This window comes from Natrix helvetica, assembly GCF_964273705.1.
Source record: "Natrix helvetica genome assembly, chromosome: 1".
NCBI lineage: Eukaryota > Metazoa > Chordata > Lepidosauria > Squamata > Natricidae > Natrix > Natrix helvetica.
In genome coordinates this window covers 118,495,108-118,515,945 of record NC_138548.1, presented here as the reverse complement: position 1 = coordinate 118,515,945, position 20,838 = coordinate 118,495,108, and the positions used below count along the sequence as shown (strand labels likewise).

At 38.8% G+C, this 20,838-nt stretch overlaps 1 protein-coding gene across 1 annotated transcript; it reads right to left on the bottom strand.

Annotated features, from left to right (window-relative positions):
- Window position 1: 1 nt before the first annotated feature.
- On the bottom strand, window positions 2-18,778 carry LOC309382955 (acyl-CoA (8-3)-desaturase-like; the record flags this gene model as incomplete). Its single annotated transcript, XM_081934944.1, is given in 13 exon segments — window positions 2-228; window positions 1,031-1,156; window positions 1,277-1,356; window positions 2,909-3,005; window positions 4,284-4,381; window positions 5,492-5,565; window positions 7,327-7,387; window positions 8,963-9,091; window positions 10,766-10,867; window positions 11,242-11,433; window positions 12,258-12,368; window positions 18,537-18,628; window positions 18,631-18,778. Coding segments are annotated over 13 exon segments (1,401 nt in total). The 3' UTR covers window positions 2-137.
- Between the last annotated feature and the right edge of the window lie 2,060 nt (window positions 18,779-20,838).

Below are 20,838 nucleotides of genomic sequence, written 5' to 3'. Positions count from 1 at the left end.
GGGTGTTGCTTGCAATGCTAATACTCATTAGGAAACATACCAAAAGTTGAGTCAAAGCCAAAAGGCTCTCCAGCATTCTGTTTCATTCACAAATTACTCTAGGTTTTCTATGTCCATCTCAGATCTATCTTGTCTCTTCACCCTTGTTGAATGTAGATTTTAGAATTTTGTGTTTTCTGTTCAAGATGATATGCTTTGAACCAGATTTCACCCGCAACCTTCAAGGAACTGAAAATAACAGAAAGTAAGTTTCTCTTCATTGCCATGAGAGTTAAGTCGTACTTAGAAAAAGGCTGCCTCTGATTCAAGCAGAAAAGTGAATTCAAGTGCAGTAAATTGACGACAGAAAGAGTAGCACAAAAATCTCTCAGTGAGTGATACTTATCCTTTTAGGTATTTGACATGTCTTGACAGTATCTCTAGCTTGCATAGTCTGCCTATCTTTAGGAGGCCACCTGGGTGTGTAATTTTCATGCAAGCAATATGGAAATAGTTTGCCATTGACTGTTTCTAGGTTCTTTTTGCAGCTTAACAGTCCAGCTTACATCCTTTTCTTGATGGCTTCTATCAAATATTACCAACTTAGATTCTGCTTTATCTTTTTTCAAGATCACCCAGGAACAGCTGGGTGCTGCCGTCTGTGCAAGGCTCTTTGATGTTAACTGATAACTAATTATTTAATACTAAATAATTTTATAAAAGATGCATGTGATACAACACATGCTTAAGGACTAACATCTCTCTCTACTATTAGGCTGATTTTTATTCTTAAAGGATCTACATCCAAAATTGTTCTTCTTATTAGCAGTTTAATACTTTGCACACCAGATCGCTTTTGCTCAGTTGACATATTCACATATCTATAAGTATGGCTATATAATTGCATGTTCTCCTTTCCCCGACTCTTGAGAGCAAAGCCATGCAGATCCTTCATTTGATTTGATTCATTTGATCTGTTGGGCTAATCTTTAAATGTTGAATGTTTCCTAGATCCCCAACTCCTCTTCTGGCCTGATAGTCTGATACTTACTACACAATGTCAGCAAAGCCAGTGAAGAGAGGTTTTGACTGATATTCAATACCATGTTTAGCACACATGGATTTCACCAAAGGAGCCACCTTCCAAAAGTTGTGCCGAGGCATCGTAGGGAAGAGACTATAGGCAGAAAGGAAGGCAAAGAAGTTGTGATACTTTGCTATCTTTTTGCCTTATTCAAACTATGAAGCAGTTTCCCACTGATAGCTTAAAATCTTATTGCCTTAAATCAGTACTCACTGGTGCTCAATTTGAAAATTCAGGTGCCCAGTTACCCAGTCATTGAAAAAAGATTGATTCACATTGCAGGCTGACTGAACCTGGGAGAAGAGAGAAAGACAGGTTTTAGTCCAGACATACTGTGAATGAAGGAAGATCAAGCAAATGTCCACAATATATATTTATATTTGTCCATGATTTATATTTATATTCATGTTGGTTGGTTTGTATGTAGTGGTATATAACTACTATTTCTAGACAAACATATTGAATTTGGGAAATCTTAAATTATATTACCCTAATAGTAGAGTTTAAATACTCATTTGTTATCAAATCTGATAGTCACCAGAGTACAGTTTTGAAAATATGGAGAATTAAAATATAATTCTAGTAATATACTTATTTTTCATTTTGTGAAACATTTCTTTTTAATAGTTACTTTCAAATCTTCCCCTTACTTATTCCAGACTGAAACAAGTTGTCTGGTATGATTTGAACTCACAGGCCTCCTTTTCTAAAAAGAATGTCCTGGGACAGTTGACATCATGGTGAGAACGGCTGGAAAATAGCGAGGCTCTGCTGAGCCGCATGAAATCCAACCAGTAAATGCTGATGGGAGACCTTATAGCTATCCTGGAGGGACAGTGAAGGAAGGAAAGGCTCTTTGCTGACCATGAGAAACTTACAATTTACTCGTTAGGTGCAAAGCAAGTTCTCCCGAATGACAGCAGGGACAACTGCCATTTTTGGGCAGTCACGAAGGTGGGGCAACTGGGACAGTAAAATGTGTGCAGGAGTGATATTGAAGCAGAACAGTGTTGTGGCTGTGTGAGGAAATTTGTGGTTTTTCAAAAGTTCTTTCAGAAATGCCCCTTTCCAGAAAAGATTGATCAACAGTGGGGCTGAAAAAGAAGGGGGTAGTTTTGTCAAGCCTCCACCCCCTGAAACAGTGGCGGATAAGCACAGAGCTGAAAGAGATCCAAAATAAGATATATTAACTATTTGGTTATTTGGATACTCTAAATGCTAAAAGAAGAAAAGCAGAGGAGCCATCTAAGGATTTAATAAACTCTTATTTGGATTAAAATTTGGTTCCAGAACTTAAAAAGAATATGGTGTAAACAAAGGAAACTAAGGAAGAGAAGTAGAAGAGAAACAGTGCAACATCAGTTACTTTCAAATCTTCCCCTTACTTATTCCAGACTGAACCAAGTTGTCTGATATGATTTGAACTCACAGGCCTCCTTTTCTAAAAAGAATATCCTGATCTGGATGAAAACCAGATGCTGGAAATGGACAAGAGAGAAATGATTCCTGCCCTGGCAAGTTTCTCTTTCAGTTAGTGCTATTATCTTAAAATGGAATCTCATTTCCATTTTTATGAAGTCCAAACAAAAGCAAGGGCAATCATAATCTATAAGAAAAGGCATAGCATTTCTAAACACACTTCAAACTTTTCTATCATAAGAAAAGCACTGTAAAAGAAATAATAATAGGTAAAAATAACATCAAAAAAGGAATTCAGTTTTCACATGTGCAAACTTTAATTGATTATTATGGATCTGTGAATTATTGTCATATAATAAAATTATGCAGACAAGCTAAAGTTTAATCATATACAGCCATCAATTTTATCTCCCAGATCTCTCTTACCTGTGTAGAGAACCAATCCATGTTTTTATCATGATCGATGGGCATAGGAAGATGACTCGTCTGTGATATCCATGTAAATATAATACTCTCAAGAATACTGAGAGACAGAAATGAGGCAAAGTCAGGCAAATTAGGCAAAGTGAAACTATATCTACACAAACAAGCCTTTTAAGTAGAATAGTGGGACAAATTTATTCGTTTGTTTGTTAGGCTTAGAATGCAAGTCATTTACTAGACCAAATGATGACTTTCTATGGAAATCAATACATTTCTAACACTCCTCCAGTGACAATGAGATTCAAACCAAAGATCAGGACCCCCAATCATTCTGAGTTGGTGGACAAATTTGGAAATTTGACCAGATGCCATGGAAACTGATCCCAAATGGAGACTACAGAGTGGCTTGGCTGTATCCCAGATAGCTATTATAATGGCAATGATAGAGTTGAAGCCCACACATATGGAAGGTAGGAAAAGGATAATATAGAGCATGGGTCATCAACCTGGTCCCTACCGCCCACTAGTGGGCATCTGGGGATTCCAAGTGGGCGGTGGGGATTTCAAAGGTTAAAACCTCCTTTTGTGTGAGTGGGCAGGCGAGCGCAAGCGCGTGCACAAGCAAACACATGGGAAGAGGAAGGGGAGGAAACTTCTCCGGTCGCGCCTGAGCTGGTGGAGCACAGGCAAGCGCCGTCCCATCGCCAGGGATACAGTGAGTGAGGTGAATCACGTGGTTGCTCAGATCACACGGGCGCAGCCTGAGAAGACATTTCTGAGAAGAGAAACTTCTCCCGTTGGGCTGCGCCCGTGTGATCTGAGCAACCATGCAATTCACCTCACTCACTGTTTCCCTGGTGATGGGACGGTGCTTGCCTGCGCTTCACCAGCTCAGGCGCAACCGGAGAAGTTTCCTCAGTGAAGCTCCTAAAAGGGACGCGGGCTCAGCCTGCCAGGCTGCCACCGCTCCACTGAAGACGTTTCTTAGAAGAGAAACTTCTCCGGTCGCGCCTGAGCTGGTGAAGTGCTAGAAGGGGGGGGAGGAGCAGAAAAGACAAAAAGGAGAAAGAAAGGGAGAAAGAGGAGGTGGGGGATAGTGGGATCCTTGCTGCTTTCTGAGCTTGGTGGTTTTCTTACAGACATTTCATTACCAAACTAAGTAACATCATCACTGCTAGAAGGGAGTGGGGTTGTGGGGAAAGGAGGAGGAGAAGTCGAAGGACAAAACTGGTGGGCGGTAAGGAAATTTTTCCATCAAGAAAGATCCATTAGTGGGCGATAGGTAGAAAAAGGTTGACTACCACTGATCTAGAGAATAGTCAGGGTCTGGGAAGGGATAGTGAAACACAAAGAAAATAGTACATATGATGAACAGTACTTCAAAAGAAAGAGGTATCCCAAAACACCCTTGAATCCCAATATGGGGTTGAAGGCAAGAAAGAATCGGATAAAATATGCCAGAGTCCATGCCATTTCCTGTAGAAGAGAAGAGAAGGAATGGAGATTAGAATAGCATCTTTCCTTGCCCCAAGTAGACACCCTACATGGCATCTTACTGAGATCCAGATGTATATCTTCTGGAAACTCTGCTCTGTTTACTGCCCATTTTGACATACCCAGTTCTACCCTGGGTTCTTTTTTAATGGATTGACAGATTTAACTGATTGAAAAGAGCCATAAAAAAAATTCACTAGACAAAACTGAGTATGCTTGTGTTTTTTTTAAAGTACAATATTTTGAGCTCATGTCATTCCAGAAAGTGATAGAGATGGAGAGAAGTTTCTTTGCATGTTGTTATTAAGGGTTTTTTTAGTTAATCAGGGAAGACAATATTTTTATATAGTGATTATCAATACAACAGATCAGGTGTGTTTTAAGCACCAGTATTGCTCTGCGTATGGACCTGTTTAGCTCATAAAAACATTATTTTCAATAACTGACATGTTTATGTGATATCAGGTGAGAATGTGGAGATTTTATTAGCTTTGATTATTGCACAAAATTTCAGCCATTTTTAATTTGTGTACTTGACAAGAGTGCATGGCAAATTCCCACTTTAAACAAGGCTGGAAAAGTCTTGTCTCCTATCTTCTATATTAGAAAAAAATAAGCCCAACCCCATTTCCAATCCCTCTAGATATTTTTTTAAAAAAAGATGAACCATAACTTTATAGTTTTATTCAAGCCACCATAAATCATTTTTAATCAAAGCCCTCATAATCACTATTTGAGAAAACTAGATTGTAATTCTTGTACATTCTTAGTTCAATCATTTTCCAGTTGCCTCTAATGTTTCCCCAACATGCCTTCTATATGTTTGTTTTCCCAGGCAAAAATTGAATGCCTTCTTCATAAAAGGCCTTTTGATAGCCAGCAATAGTTCATCTGGAAGCACTTTGGAATTGGGTGACATTGATTTTCCCATTAACAATATCCCATGCAAACTTTTATATACACCTAAAAATGGTTTAGTCTTTTCAAATCCTCTTAAGGAAATAAATTCTAAACCTAAAGACATACCATGGGGGGAGGGGTGTCTCAGTATTGCATTATTTAATATTTGGTATGGATCATTTGTGTACTCACCCTCCAGAGCTTGCGTTGGAATATGAAGTACAATGAGTAAACTTGAAAAGTGGGCACTATCATCAGTGGCAATGCTGCAGAAGGAAACAAGATGCATATAACCATTAACTGTCCTTTCTAAACATAAAAGAAGCATCAACCACACCCCTGAAATAATTTGTATCTACCATTTCATTTAACAATTATAATTGTACTTGAGAATCTCATCATCAAAAATAAATCAATTCCAAAACTTGTATGTGGCAGACACTGCCTGAATTGTGCCACTCAAACTATTTGTGCTGGCTCCATTAGAACCAATTGACTAGAATACACTTGAATGAGCTAAAGGAAGCTCTGTTATTCCTTGTGATAAGTGGACAATACTATCTTACTCTATTCGGATTTATTTAGAGGAAAGCCCTGGTAAATCCAGTGAGACCAGCTCTCAAGTGTTTATATATTCATTCATAAGAGACATCTTGTAAAACTGCCCATCTTGTAAAATACAACTCTGGGTGACTTACAACAATATAAAACCTAAAACTAGAGATAGGGCAACCTACTAGTATATATAAAGAGAGCAAACCCCACTACTTCTAGCACCGATGATGTTACCAAATTGGGTAATGAAATGTCTGCAAGAAAATTACTGGCCTCAAGCAGCACACAAATATTCTCTTCTATTGAAATCACCTGAATAAAAGGCATTTTTCCTTCAAAAGAGGGGAGGGGTTAATAGTCCAGAGGAAAAGAAGCATAGGGGCACAACAAGGAAAGTTGCAAAATACAGAATACAATATTGTAATAGAATATAATAATTGTAATAATTATAATAAATGTAATTTATAGCTTGGGTTTTTTTCTTAATAAAATATCTCCCTAACCTTTATAGGAAGGTTTTTTTTTAAATTTGTTCAGTCCAACAAGTTAGTGGTTCTTGAAACTCAGACTCAACACTTAATCTAATTGAAGAGAGTTTTTTTTTAAAAAAATACTTATGATAGAGATTCCCTCTGAACTGCTGTAAGCAGTTAGTTGTGCTGCCACTAGCTTGACTGGCTTCAATAAAGGATGGACCAAGTCATGGAGTTCATGAGATTCAATCTTTATTAGCTTGGATGGCAGTGTGGTAGCCTCTGAAGGCCATCTGAAGGAAGACCAGTGGATATCCTTGGTTGGTTATTGTGAGAATGGACTGCTGAACTTGATGGGCCAAGGGTTAGATCCAGCAGGCACCATTTATGATCTTATGAATAAAGCAGTTTCAAAAAGAAAAACAACTGCTGGTGAAGAGGTTGGACTATATTCTCCATTATGTTCCTGTCTCTCTTCCATGGCAATTTTCTTCCACTGTAATTTGATTTATGGATGCTCCTCAGTTGTGTCTATAGAGCATCAAATAATTGAGCAGTTGCATGAGAAAGTGCAATACCCTCTCCAGCTTGTCGTGTCTCTGTTTGCACTGTTTAGGCATAGTCTGTTTCTGAAGGTATGGACTGAGAATCAGGATGCCTCCCTCCACCTTAAATATGTATATTAAACTCATGGGAATCTGTGTTTTCTCAGAAAGGAAAGATTTCCTCCTCATTCTCTGCAATGTTCTATAGTTGCTACTACTGCTCTTCTTCTTCCCTCCTCCTCTTTATCTTATCATTATCATTTATCTTATTAAGAGTTGATATTAATCTAAACTGTGGGGGGGATTATGTAGAATGCATATATATAATCTGCCCATGAGCTCATGGTTGAAAAGATAAGAGTCCAAAGATGATGTGAAAGTTGTTTTTTTGACAGAAGAAAAAGTTCATTTGGAGTTTAACAGGAGGTAGGGGGAGAAAAGATACGGTACTCACTGAAGAAAAAATATTGATGCTGATAGTTATAAGGCATGTATTTCTTTTTCTGCAAACCCAACTGTAAAAGAAAGACATGAAAAAAGTAAATAACTTTCAATAGGTAATTATAACTTAAGGCTCCATTTCTATAACATCCTTTTCATCTGTTCTGTGAAATAAATTCTCAGGCAGGAAAAAAGCAAAAAAATAAAGTGAGATGTACATAGCTGTCACAATAATAAATTGTAATTGTGGTAGTTAAAATAGATTGCAGTTTTATTTTCAAATATTCCAGGTGCAGAAACACATGGCAGAGCGAGATAGCTTTTAAAATTAAGCCCTGCATAGAAATACAGAAAGAATAGTCTTAAACTTAGATTTCTTAGTCAGGAAAGGAAGCTGTCCCCTTAGGTAGCAGAAACACTAGATAAACTTTTACTAATCTTCCCATTAGTAGAAGGCCCCAAAGGAAAGTATTACTGATGGACCTGGATCTGATGGGTTCAAAGTGTTCCATTGTCCCAATATCAGCTCTTCAGCCACACCATCCTATAGCCACCAAAATAAATGTCTTGTCTGGTTTCAGAAGAGGTGAATTAAAAAGGGAATCCAGAATTTCAGCTAAATAGGCAGCTTCTTCGTTTTGGTATTTTTACTGACTGCCACATCCTCAGAACCTCACAACCATCAGAGATAGAATATTTTCTACCAGTATTTCTGCTTGTGAGGCATAAGTAATTCTATATTTTCTTTGTTTGAAGAAACAGCCAAGGCAGAATATGCTTATCAAATCTGAAACAATCCACTGAGATAATTCACACAATAGTCAATCCAATCCATAACATTAACCAGAGAAAGAGCAAAAGGGAACAAACAAAGAGATGCTTAAGCTCCATACCACCCTCCATCTTTTAATCTATCCTATTCCTATACAAACTGCCAGGATTTTAGGACAGGAAGACAATCTGTTACTTTGCTTCCCTAACACAACTTCTCAGGATTGCGCTCACATGGCCATAAAAACTTGCTGCTTTCCTCAGAATCCTTTTGTACATGATTGTTCAGTCAATCCCGTGAGCTAATTCCTTCAATAATCCAGTTCATAATATTCATCTATAGCTATAAACTACCATAAGAGAACCAGTTTTAAGGCATCAGGCTAGAAACTGCAAGATTGTGAGTTCTAGTCTCTCCTTGGACAATGCCACCCAGCCTTAGAAAGCAGAGGTCCATATGAGTGGTGGGATTCAAACTTTTTTTACTACCGGTTCTGTGGACATGGCTTTGTGGGCATGGCAGGGGAAAGGATATTGCAAAATCCCCATTCCCTCCCCACTCTCAAAATTTCCACTTCCGGTTCTCCAGAACCTGTCAGAACTTCCTGGATACCACCTTTGGTCCATATAGAGAAATACACTTTTGTTATGGCCACCTTGGGTGAACATTTTGTCCAACCCTACTAATCTACTATCTCAATGAAATCTGTCTTATCAAACGCTGCTAATAAATATAAATAATAAACCCAGTAGACTGTGTTCAACTCTAACAAATTGACAATGAAATGGCTTAACAGTTGCTGTTCTGAATGCTGATCTGAAAGGAGAATGGCCAGGGTTCAGTAAAATCTGTTCTCATCTAAGCAGTTGCTTCTTACCTCCAAAGAAAGTGTTTCCCCTAATGACAAAATAAAGGGATGAAATGAAACATCTGGGTCCTTCTCGAAACAGTTGGGTTTAGCATGATGCTGGGAATGGTGCAAAGACCACCAATTAGCTGAAAGCCCCTGTAGAGGAAGAGTGAAAGAAAGCATTCAGGCTCTTGTAAAAGATTGCTTGACTATTTAGTGCTCTGCTTTGAAGAGGTAATACAGGGGAGATTCCACTGAACCTTTGAATCAGATTTTCAAATAACTTTGAGATGTTGAATCAGCTGACTCTGAATTATCTTGGAGAGGTTCAAAACAGTTTGAAGATTAAATGCACTTTTTAGCTTTGAAGAATCTCAAGCATTCATTGCATATGTGGACAAAACTGGGGGTTAATTTTGAGTACTGTAATAAATTCCCTGATATTAACATGACTAGGTGGCAAATGCGTTTTATCACCTTTCAAAACCCTGCCTGTCAAAGCACTGGAAGAGGTGCTGCTCTGCTATTTAGGTATTTAGAGAGATTCACGTATGGGGAGAAACAGAAAACAAAATAGAGACCTACACCTATTCTGCTCTATCTCTCTTTTAATGAGTCTTACTTTTTCTTGCTTCCATACCATTTTATTCTTAATTTTTCTTCAACTCACCTGTAGTATAGTCCCTATTAGCTTTGGGTCCAGTATTTTCCATCCTTTGTCACTGGCATTTAATCAGGCTTATTGATCAGGGAATTTTATCACTGGCATTTAATCAGACAAAAGCAGGTGAAAATAACACCTGATATGCTCATCTAATTTCACTGATAATTTTGATACAAAGATTTTAATAGCAGTGTTAGGAAATAGATTATAGCAAAATGATAACATTTGTTACTAAGAATGTTCAAGCAGTATAAAAAAAACTAGGCATGCAACAGATGATATAGGATTTACTGTAGATATAATAGACTTAAAATAAAGGACAACTTGTAATCTCATTATTAGATGCTGAAAAACTTTTGATAAAATACACAAAGAATTCATGTTTATTATCTGTCTGTCTGTCTGTCTATCTATCTATCTATCTATCTATCTATCTATCTATCTATCTTTCTTTCTTTCTTTCTTTCTTTCTTTCTTTCTTTCTTTCTACCTTTATGGCTGTGTGTGTATGTTCCAGCATAACTCAGGAATGCCTTTAGCAATTTCAACCAAACCTAATACACAGATGACTTTATGTCTGGAAACTCTGTTGGGGTAAGACACCCCAACATCCCCTCAGTGTGTGAGTGTGTGTGTGTGTGTGTGTATTCTAGCATCACTCTGGAATGCCTGGGCTGCTAAAATGAAAAAAAAAAGAATTACATCTATAGTGTCAAATCACAGTACTTTTGAAAGTGGTAGTTTGCATTTTGGATTCAAGTTCTCTTTAAGATACAGCCTATTGTGCCTTAAAATGGCATCTAATGTACAGCACAGTGCAGTTGCCATGGTAACAGCTTCACAGTACTCCATAAGGGGGCTTCTTTTGGTAAGGGGTATTGGTTGTAAATAAATACCCAGGGAACACCGGTTTATCAGCTAGTATTAAATAGATTTGAAAATCCCTTGGAATTCATAAAATGGATTAAGAATATTATATCTGCTACTAAAGTAAAATTTAATGACATTTTCTCCCACTTTTCCATAATTTAGAGAAATTAGAAACAGATAAATAACACAACACATTTGATATATACTCATGAAACTTTTTCATTTATATTTGTAATATTCCATATTCTTTCCCTTCAATTCCGTGGAACATTCTAAGAATAATATACCTTACTTACCTTTAAATGGCACATTACAAATTCATGAAAATGGTGGTTCCATTTTGGATTACTGAAGACTGAAAGATGTCCCAAATCATGTTGTAGCCAGCCTGCTTGAGACTAAAAGAAAAGGGTGATTCGCCACAGAAGAACTACCTTTTGTGTCACTCCTACAACTTATATCCAATGGTAATAGCTATGCAAGAACTCCTGGGATAGATAAAATAAAGATTCATTCATTCTAGGATTTTTTTATTCAATCAAAGGGGCAGCCACCCAGAGAAGCATTCCAAACAGGATAGGCACAAGAAATCAATTCTACAATAGAACCACAGATGTAATTGAATGCAAGCTTCTCAAAGCGCATGACAATTGAATATGTGTTATTTTCTTTATAAAGAAACTATTTTAACTTGGTTGAAAGACAGTCTGCTGTAGGAAGCCAAACTAGCGGAAAATGCAATTTTAGCTAAAAATAAAGGCAAGAATATTACCTGAGCAAAGGTCATCAACACTGTGGCAATAAGAAAAGATGTCATAGATAGTCCAAAATACCACAAAACAAACCAGCCAGCAGCATCCAGTACTAAAATATGCAGAAGCATCAGGAAAAAGAACAATTGGTTTGGCTTGAAGAGTCCCATCTTTTTAACAGTGGACAGCAGTTCCCGAAAATCTGCCCACGCCTGAAATCTGACTTAAAAGGATCCAGATAAACCATTTTCTCTGGACTCCCTGAGGCTGCATTGCAATCACCTGCTTGTTAATCTTAAGAAAACAGGCTGGGATTAATTAGGCAGAGGCTGAGGAAGGCAGCCCAAAAGAACTGAGTTTACTTGCCCAATCTGATAGCCAACTACACTTTTAAAAATACCTTGGATCTTGTTTGACAGAATCAGATGAAAAATCATTTGATATGACATAAAATTAGGTTGCTCTACATGTGGAGGATGAAAAGGGTAAAACTGAGTACATTCACTCTACATTGGACACTAACTGGATATGTCTTGTTGAGATGACAGAAGCGTCATCGTGGGGGGAGGGGTTGTTTGGACTCAATTTGAATCTGTGGAGCCTAAAGAAGCAAACAGGGCTATCTCCATGTTATTCTCATCTGTGGATTAGAGTCTTGCTTACTTAGTGGAAGCAGACAGGGAGATGAGAGGAGGCCAAGCGTGAGTTATAGTGAAAACATCCTCCAGATATATTTGGGAAGAATCAAGTGTGGCTTCAGGGCAATGAGGTGGAAAGAGGAAGGGAATGAAATGGCAGATATTAAGATCACTTCATAATTTAAAGTCGGCTGAAGGAAATGGACTTTTACTGTTTTTATAAATACCAGGAGACAATGCAGAAAGATTGAGGAGCACCTTATAAAATCTCTTCTGTTGCCCTTAGTAGCAGATCAGTTTTAATGACAAAAGTGATATTTGAGTCAACCCAATAATAACTAAAGGTTTGCAGTTTAACACCATAAGCCACTACCTCAATTTTCTGTCCCCCAACTTACATTTTTACTGGGTTCAAAGCTGGGCTGATCAGGTGCCAATTCCCCAATCAAAAGTGATGCCATGTGCTTCCTTACTAGGGTCTTGTCAAGGTGAAAGGCTGTAAAAGGATCCTAAAGCCAAAACATAAAGAAAAAAGGGGAAAAATATTATAATAAAGAACCAATTTAAAGTCAACCTGGAAGAAACACGAGTTGAGCTGAGTTGGGCTGAGTGGTTATCTTTATTCTCTCCAATTCAAAGCATGACAGACGTAATTCCCAGGAGGTGCTTGACCAAAGATATTGAAACACTTGCAAGAAATTAGCTCTGAAGTGTCATGATTATAATTATTAGAAAATGATTTTGGATTCAAGTAAAGTCTGGAGCAACAGATGACAAAGAAACTGCAGTGTTTTGCAGAAAATATCAAAGACAGAAAAATGTATAAATCACATAATTTAATTGTTTAATACTTTCTTTCTAGAAAGTAGTATTGATAGATAAGTTTTTCTCAGCAATATAAACCAGTTTTACTGCTTTACTCTGCAAAGAGAATTCCTGCTTTTCTGTTCTCATTTTAATTTATAGCTGGAACATGCACAATTTGCTTAGTACTGCCTTAACTTTTATTTAATTTTAAAGTTGAGAAAAATATATACTTCTTTTTAAAGACATTAATCATAAGTATAAACATAAAGAATGTAAAATTTTCAAAAATACAATATGTAGATCAGGTAAACAAATGGAAGAATCTGCTTAAGGCTTTGAAAAATAAAAGGGAAATACAAAAAACCAATCAAAATAATGATTTGGATAATAACTTTCCACTGGATCTAAAAAAGAGATCTGCTAAAGACTTGAAGTATCTTTGATACAACAAGAAAGATAACATCTGAATGAATTAAAAACAAAGAGTGTTCAAAGTAAAAGAAAGGAATATAAAGTTGTTCTGTTTGATCAAGATTAAAATAAAATATGCTTTTTATAAATCGCTTGCAAGTCTTTAGGGGCCTTTTGCTGACACCAGGACTGAAAGGTTGATCATCTATTGTTATACATATAGAAGGATGGTTTTGGAAAAGATAGACTTTTTTTGTAATTTTATAACAGGTAATAAGTTATCAAATTTCTTTTTACTTGGCATACTGAAGATTGGAAGTCACTTCTTTAAATATACTTCTTTTCTTTTTATTTCTTCTTCTTCTTTCCCTTTTGTTTTTCTATTTTTTCTTTCCATTTTTTAATGTATGTCAATGAAGACTCAATCATCCAGGCTAAAGGTGTCTAAAGGTGGAACTGGAACATGGAACGGAACAAACTTTGTTAATCTGAGATGTTTCATTGCTAAGCCAAACATCTTCATCAGTCAAAGTAAAAATTAGTTAGGCAGAAAATCATTGGAATGTACCAACCCTTGCCATACCCATTTCATTTGAATCCTGACTCTCTAAATCTCAGATTAACATGGCAGATTAACAAACTTTGTTCCAGTTCCATAATTCAACCTTTCGTCACCTTTGGCCTGGATAATTAAACCTTCATTGACATATATATTGCAACTCATTTCAGGGAGAAACACCTGAAATTGGTGCGGCAAGAGTTGATACATTCCAACGACTCTCTGACTTTGCCTAACTACTAGTAATTTTTTACTCTGACTGATGAAGTCACTTGGATGACCAACTGAATATCTCATATTAACAAAGTTTGGTCCAGTTGCCATGATTCAACATTTAGACACTTCCATTTTTAAAAAATTCTTTCTATTTTATTTTTCTGAGTTTAATTTGTATTTGATTTTACTAGTATGCTGAAAATATTTATCAAAAAATATTTTAAAAATTAAAAAGTTAGGAAAAGGAAAAAATGGGGTAATGTGCTTTGAAAGTGGGTTATAGTGACTGAGTGCAGTCTTATTTTTTTTTTTTTTTATAATAAAATTTTATTGGTTTTTCAAGATTTATAGGGAAAAGGGTAAATGGACAGGTATACAAATTTTGGCAGTTGCAAAGTGTGTGAGGCCCCCCTCCCTCCATACCCATAGTATACATTTATATATAATGCATTAGTATATAATTGATTACAATCAGCATATTAGTTCTATTATTAAATTCAATCAAATTAAACATTACAGTATAAAATCCAAATATAATTCCACTTTCACTTTCGGTCAGTTTATAATAATATGATTTTCTTGTTTATTTTTGTGATCTGAGTCTTCTTGCTATTGCCCCATCTCCCTCCACTGGCAGAGCTCTGGCCCCTCCCGTGTCCTGCGTGTCTGTTGTAGTATCTGGTGGTTTCTCTAGGAGTGTTTTATTTTTTTCCATAAAGGCCTGCGCCTCTATGGGTGAATTAATTCTAATTCTTGTCTCCTCCCAGAATATCAGCATACCTTCAGGCATCAACCATCTAAACCACACCCCTTTCTGGTATAATTTATTCGCTAATTGCGAATAATTTTTTCTTTTTTCTCTAATCTTCTTAGGGATCTGCTTCAGAATGGTTATCTCCATATCATGATATGTCAATGCTTGCCCCCTTTGTACACCCAGAATTTCATCTCTTGTGCTTTTTCTAAGAAATTTAATGTGAACCTCCCTGGGTACATTGTGTGTTCTGGCGTAAACTGAGTTCACTCTATAAACCAGGTCTATATCCCACCCCATCAGTTGTTTTTCTTTATGTGTGTAGTCAGCCAGAATGTTTGTCATGATGTCCCTTATATTTTCCCCATCTTCTTCTATAACATTTTGAAATCTAAGATAATAGGACATTCTCTCAAATTCTAATTTCATCTGTTGGATGTCAAGATCTTTATTCCCTTTCTGCACAGCTTCCACCACCACCCCTCACCTCCTCCACCCCCCCTTCCACAAGATCCAGTCTCTGTGAGTTCTTATAAATTTGGGCTTGATTTTCTTTAATTTCATCTTTCATTTCCCTTAGCTGTTTCTTGATTTCCTCCTGGCCCTGTAAAATTTGTTGAAGCATTTGTTGAAAGTCCATCTCTATAGTCTTAGGTTGCATCAGTTCTGTTATCTTTGACTGTGTGGCTGGACTGGATGTTACAGATGTTGGAGCAGACGTGGCAAAGCCAGGTTTCCCAGGAGGTGGTCTTTTGGATGCCATCCTTTATAACATTAGAAATTCAGTCCATATATAAGATAAACAGTTAGAAAAGAAGGGTAGGCAGGTGAGGTCCGGGAGCAGAAGAACCAGGCAGAAGAGAATCTCTCTAATAAGTCTGGCAATAGATGAAAGGTTTCCCCTAGAAAGTTCAAAAAGTACCAATCCACAAGAGATTCCTCTGGGAGACACGGAGACAAAGACCGGAAGCCTGAATTTTAAAGGTGGAGTCAGGTTTCACAATTCATAAAGACAACGGAAGTGTGCCATCTTGCCCTGCCAGTTTTGGGCACAGAGGCATAACAAAGTTTTAAAAAGTTCCAAAAGTCCTCAAATCACAGTAGAAAGTGAAATTAAGTTGAAAAGAAAATCATCTCAACCTGGGTGAGGCTTCATTCGTTGGCTCTCCCCCCTCCTCCTTCCCCGGGGGCTGAGAGCAAAATTATTCCTCGCCGCTTGTCCAAGGGGGGGGGGAGAAACCCCCCTCCCTCCAGCCGCGCCTCCAGAATACTCCGAAAGTTGTTTTTTTAAAAAAAGCTGAATAATTCTTCCTACAGAATAGGGAATGAAGAGAGAAGCAACCTCACCGCACCGCAGCTGCTTCCTTCCATTGTTGCATTCTCCGGTCGGCTTTAGCGAGGCGCGAGGCGCAGAAACGCGAGGCGCCCTCCGATCTAGCTCCCCGGTGCCTTGGGCGCGCGAGAGACCTCCCGCCGGCCGCCGCCGCTGCAGGAGCTCCCCGCGATGCCGCCCCTCCGGCAGGACCCCTCTGAGGGGTGTCCTGTGCCCCCCAAGGAGTGGGGAAGCCCACCGGAGAGCCGGAGCGGGCAGAGAGCTGCCCGTCGCCGCTGCCGCCGGAACCGGAACCGCTGAGTGCAGTCTTATTTTTTAAATGACGATAAAATTATTATTTTTTCTTCTGTTCAGTCATGTCCAATTCTCACGGACTGTTGGACATTTTTTGTTGGCAAGGTTTTTCAGAAGTGACATGCCACTGCTTCCTTCCTAGGGCTGAGATAAAGTGATTAGCCTAAGATCATCCAGTCAGCTTCATGCACAAGGCAGCACTTGAATTCACAATTTCCCAATATCTAGCCTGATGCCTTAATCACTACACCAAACTGGCTCCATGACAATTTTTGTGATTAGTCATGAAGTCATGTCCAACCCATTGCGACCCCATGGACACATAACTTATGTCTTATCTTTTTATTTTCTACATCCAGGTTGTTGTTGTTGTTGTTGTTGTGTGTGTGAGAAAGGGGGGGGTGTTTTGTTTTCTGAGCTCCTACTTGCAGTCCATATTAACAGAAGCCAAATACTGGTTTTCCCAATTGACCAAAAGGTGTATAAGTATGTGTATCTTCAAATAATCATGTGATATAGATCCAGTTTCTCTCTTTGCAAAAGGGAAGACAGATAGAATAGTATTGCATTACTGAACTACTGGCTCCTTGTTAAAATTGTGTATGATTAATTTAAAAATTACAAATAGATTATTTGGCCAGCTGGTCTTCTAGTCTCTGCCGTGCATGCTGGGGACACATGTGTGCGTGCGCAAGGGTTGGGGTATATGCATGCAGGGGTGCTCGCATTTCATTTGGGGTCTCACATGATGCCCTCATGCCCTCTTTTGGCCTCCAGATTGGCACAGGAGGCCTTCCGAGGCCAAAACAAGGCACAGGGGGGATGCGCATGGTCCCTCAACCCCATTTCGGGCCTGGAATGCCTCCTGCACCAATCTGGAAGCCAAAACAGAGCATAAGGGCACTGCGTGAGGCCCCAAAATGTAATGGGAGGCAAAACAGGGCACAGAAAGGGCGGGGCACATACACGGGGGGCATGGGAGCATGGGGGGTCACACACATATACACAGGAGTGGGGCACGTGCAGGTGGGTTGTGCATGCATTGAATACTTTTGGCACATGAGGACAAAAAGGTTGGGCATCACTGGCATAGCGTATATCAGGAATAATATCTCCTTGTGAATGTAAAAGAGAAAGAAAGAATCTCTGTGCTGATTTCACTGCACCATTTTGTGGGTAGGATTCCTGTTTTATTTCTCCCACTTCTATTTGAATTAACAATGGGATTTACAAGGTTTGGTTCAGTCCTTCAGAGTTGGGAAAATCATAGACTCATAACACAATGGATTTTAAAAGGGACCATTTGGCCATCCTCTCAAACCTCTCTTCTTATGTGTGATTCCTCCTTAATGGAAGGCTGCCTCGTCTCTGCCTGAAGACATCCAAAAAGGAAGCCCACATCTTTCCCTCAATCTGTGGTTCCATTCTCACACACTTGCTTCCTCCACATTAAGCCTGTTTACTCAGTCTCACTTAAGACTTTTCTTCTCTAGGCTCAATAGTTCAGTTTAACAATTCCTTCAACAACCATCTCACTCTCTCTTTGTGGCTCCTGTTCCAACTGTTTTGGACCTTTCTTAAAGTGTAGCTCCACAAACTGAGCAAAGAGCAGAATAAATGGATTGCTTTGTAATTAACTGAGAAAGCCAAATACTAGCAAAAAGAAAGTCAATATCGGCTTCATATAGTATAGAAAGACTTTTGAAAAGTGTTCCGAAAAATGGGAATCTTGTTGTCTTCATGAGAAACTTACATACAAGTCAGGAAGCCACAATACAGGCAGAACATGGCAAAACAGACTGACTCCAGGTTAGCAAAGGCTGTGTACTTGACCCTTATATTCAATTTATATGCTGAATATATATGAAGGGCAACTGGTTTTAACATTGGAGGAAGAAACATCAACAGCCTGCATTACTCTGATAGCCCTACCCTGAAGCTGAATATACAGAAAATCTGCAAGTTTTCATGATAAACGTCAAGGGGCAGAGTGGAAAATGGGATTAAAATTAAATATGTGAAGAAGACCAAACTAATTATAACCACGTACAAGGACATTGGCAGTGAAGAGACTGAAAATGACAAATAGAATCAACCCTGAACGGTAAAGGAACAAGCAATCAATAAATCTGACTAGCACTCAGTAGAGCTACCACAGAAGCCTTGGAAAAGATATTTAAATGCTGTGCCCATAGCTACAAATATTAGAATTGCGTAAACTGTGGTATTCCCTGTGACACTTTACGGGAGCGAAAGAAACTGGCCACCCGAGTCCTCGTCTGGTCAGCTGCCCCGCGCCTTACCGTGGCATCCTGCCCTGCGTACGAGCTGATAGTCCGAGAGCCCCCCGGGTGCCTCCTGTGGAACCGGGTGATGTCATAGACTTTCCTGTCATCACCAGCCAGCGCTCCCGTGACGAGTCTTCCTGGCCAGTGCGCAGCCCGATCTCTTCCCAGGTAAACCACCGCGAAGGGCCGGACTGATCGGCCGCAGGATCAGCCTCCCTCCTCCGTCTGATCCCGATTTCTCCTTGTTGGGAAGCCATCCCCCCGACACTGAGGCTTCGGGGAACTTGGCACTGTGTTTTTCAGCACCATCGGGAGGGCGGACTGGGCGAGTCTGAACAAGGGAGTTTCCTCCCTTTTCCGCCTTCGATTGGCCCAAAAACGCAGATTGAGAAACTCGCGAAAAAGCAACTCGGGCGAGCCTAAAATGTTCGGTTTTTCGAGTACGAAAGAGAAGCCGGCTGCGGATCGGTGTGAGTCATTGTATTTTGAAAAGTTGCCCTCCCCAGCTGATAGTGATAGGACGGAGATCAGCTGTGCCAGCAATTGTTTATTTTGGAGAAGAAACTGAGCTGGGTTTCAAAAAGTCACTATTGATTGATCTCTGCCTTCTCTCCATCCCTGGAATACCACAGGTTGAGGATTTCTACTGGCTATACAGAAAGGAGATTGGCATAATCTGAAACAGCTTTCATTTCCTTAAACATTACAGTGGCAAAACACACATCTTTCCTGCAGAGGCTTATCACTAATACACTACATCCTTATCTTGCAATTGCTCAATACCTAAACTCAGATCAGGCAATAAGCCAACAATAGGTTGGTACTGGTAAAGAATTGAGAGGATTCACTGCTCTAGCATGAGAATGAAAATCTGACACCAGGACTTCCACAGTGCCACTATCCCTGGGAATAGTCATTCTCTCTGCATTGGGAGACCTTAAACGTTTGAAGTATAATTAAATAAATGCCTCCCTGAATAAGAGACATTTATAGGCAATGGTTACTGAGTATCTTACTCCCATTTTCCTACCTGTCTTTCACTGGAAGGTAACAAATGGGATGTTTATGAAGGAAAAGAGAGAAGAAAAGAGGGAAGTCTGGAAACAAGTGAGGGTTGTCAGGAAAGGTTTTCTAATAGGTTAAAAATCAGCTCTTATAGAAACCCCTTAATGAAATAACCAAGTTTGTCCCAGACAGCCTATTTAAAGAATATCAAAATATGAGTTTTCTCAAAGTGTATTTTCTAATTATTATTATTTTATTTCTCATAATTACTTATTTCCTCATGGAAGTCGTATGGTTTCTCTGGATGTCTCCTGTGAGCCATATCCCTCCTGAAGTGAAAACATTTCCATTTTTCTGCTTAGAGACACCATCTTTCTATTAATTCCACATGGGTTTTCTTATCTCTTCTTTGTTTGATAATTATGTTAGGATTTAATTTCTGTTTGGTTATCTTCTTTAAAATCCCTACCCAATCAAGAAAATATGCCCACATTGTTTCCCATCTGAGTGACTAAAGTTCCCTATGAGTGAAGATTTGTCACTTAATAAATTTCTGTAGGCCAAATATTTTTCATGGTCATCTCAGCAAGCAGATAGAAATCTATAACAGGATGTCCCATTTGGTGTTGTCTCAGGACTTTTCCAGATTTGCACTTAGCTATAGCACAAACTTCCTTTGGCATCATCTTCGTTCTGCTACGTCTGCTTGTTCTGCAGCCCAAGAATGAAGCAGCTACAAGTCACATACCAGAGTTCAAGTAGTGTTTTCCACTTTGTTTCAAGGAGGAGGCTTTGTGGCTGCTGTGATGGAAAGGGGACAGGAAATGGCCCTGAAGGGCAGGAGGAAGAGCTGATGCCAAGGTCACATAGGCGAGGCTTGAACAGGCGGCAAACTTAAAAAATTCTCTCGGACAAGCCTCTCCCTGATTCACATGACAATAAAGAGAGGGAGAAGCACATTCTAACTTGTTAGAGTCTGTTAGTATGTTCAAATAAAAATAGTTTATTGTAGCATTAGTTCTGATTGGAACATGAAGCAAAAGAGGCAATAGGGTCAAATAAGGATCACCTATGGGAGCAATAAATTTTATGCCAGTATAGTCTTCCACCTATTCAAATCTAGGCAATTAGCACAGCCATGGAAAGAGGCAATTAGCAATTGTGACAGTAATAATCCAGATTAAATCTATTGATTTTGGGGCACATATATACTTAATTATGTTCAAATAATAGATGCAGATTTATAACTTATGTAAGTTTATTTACTGGTATAACTTTTTAAAGAAAATAAAAAGCAATAGAATGCAATTTA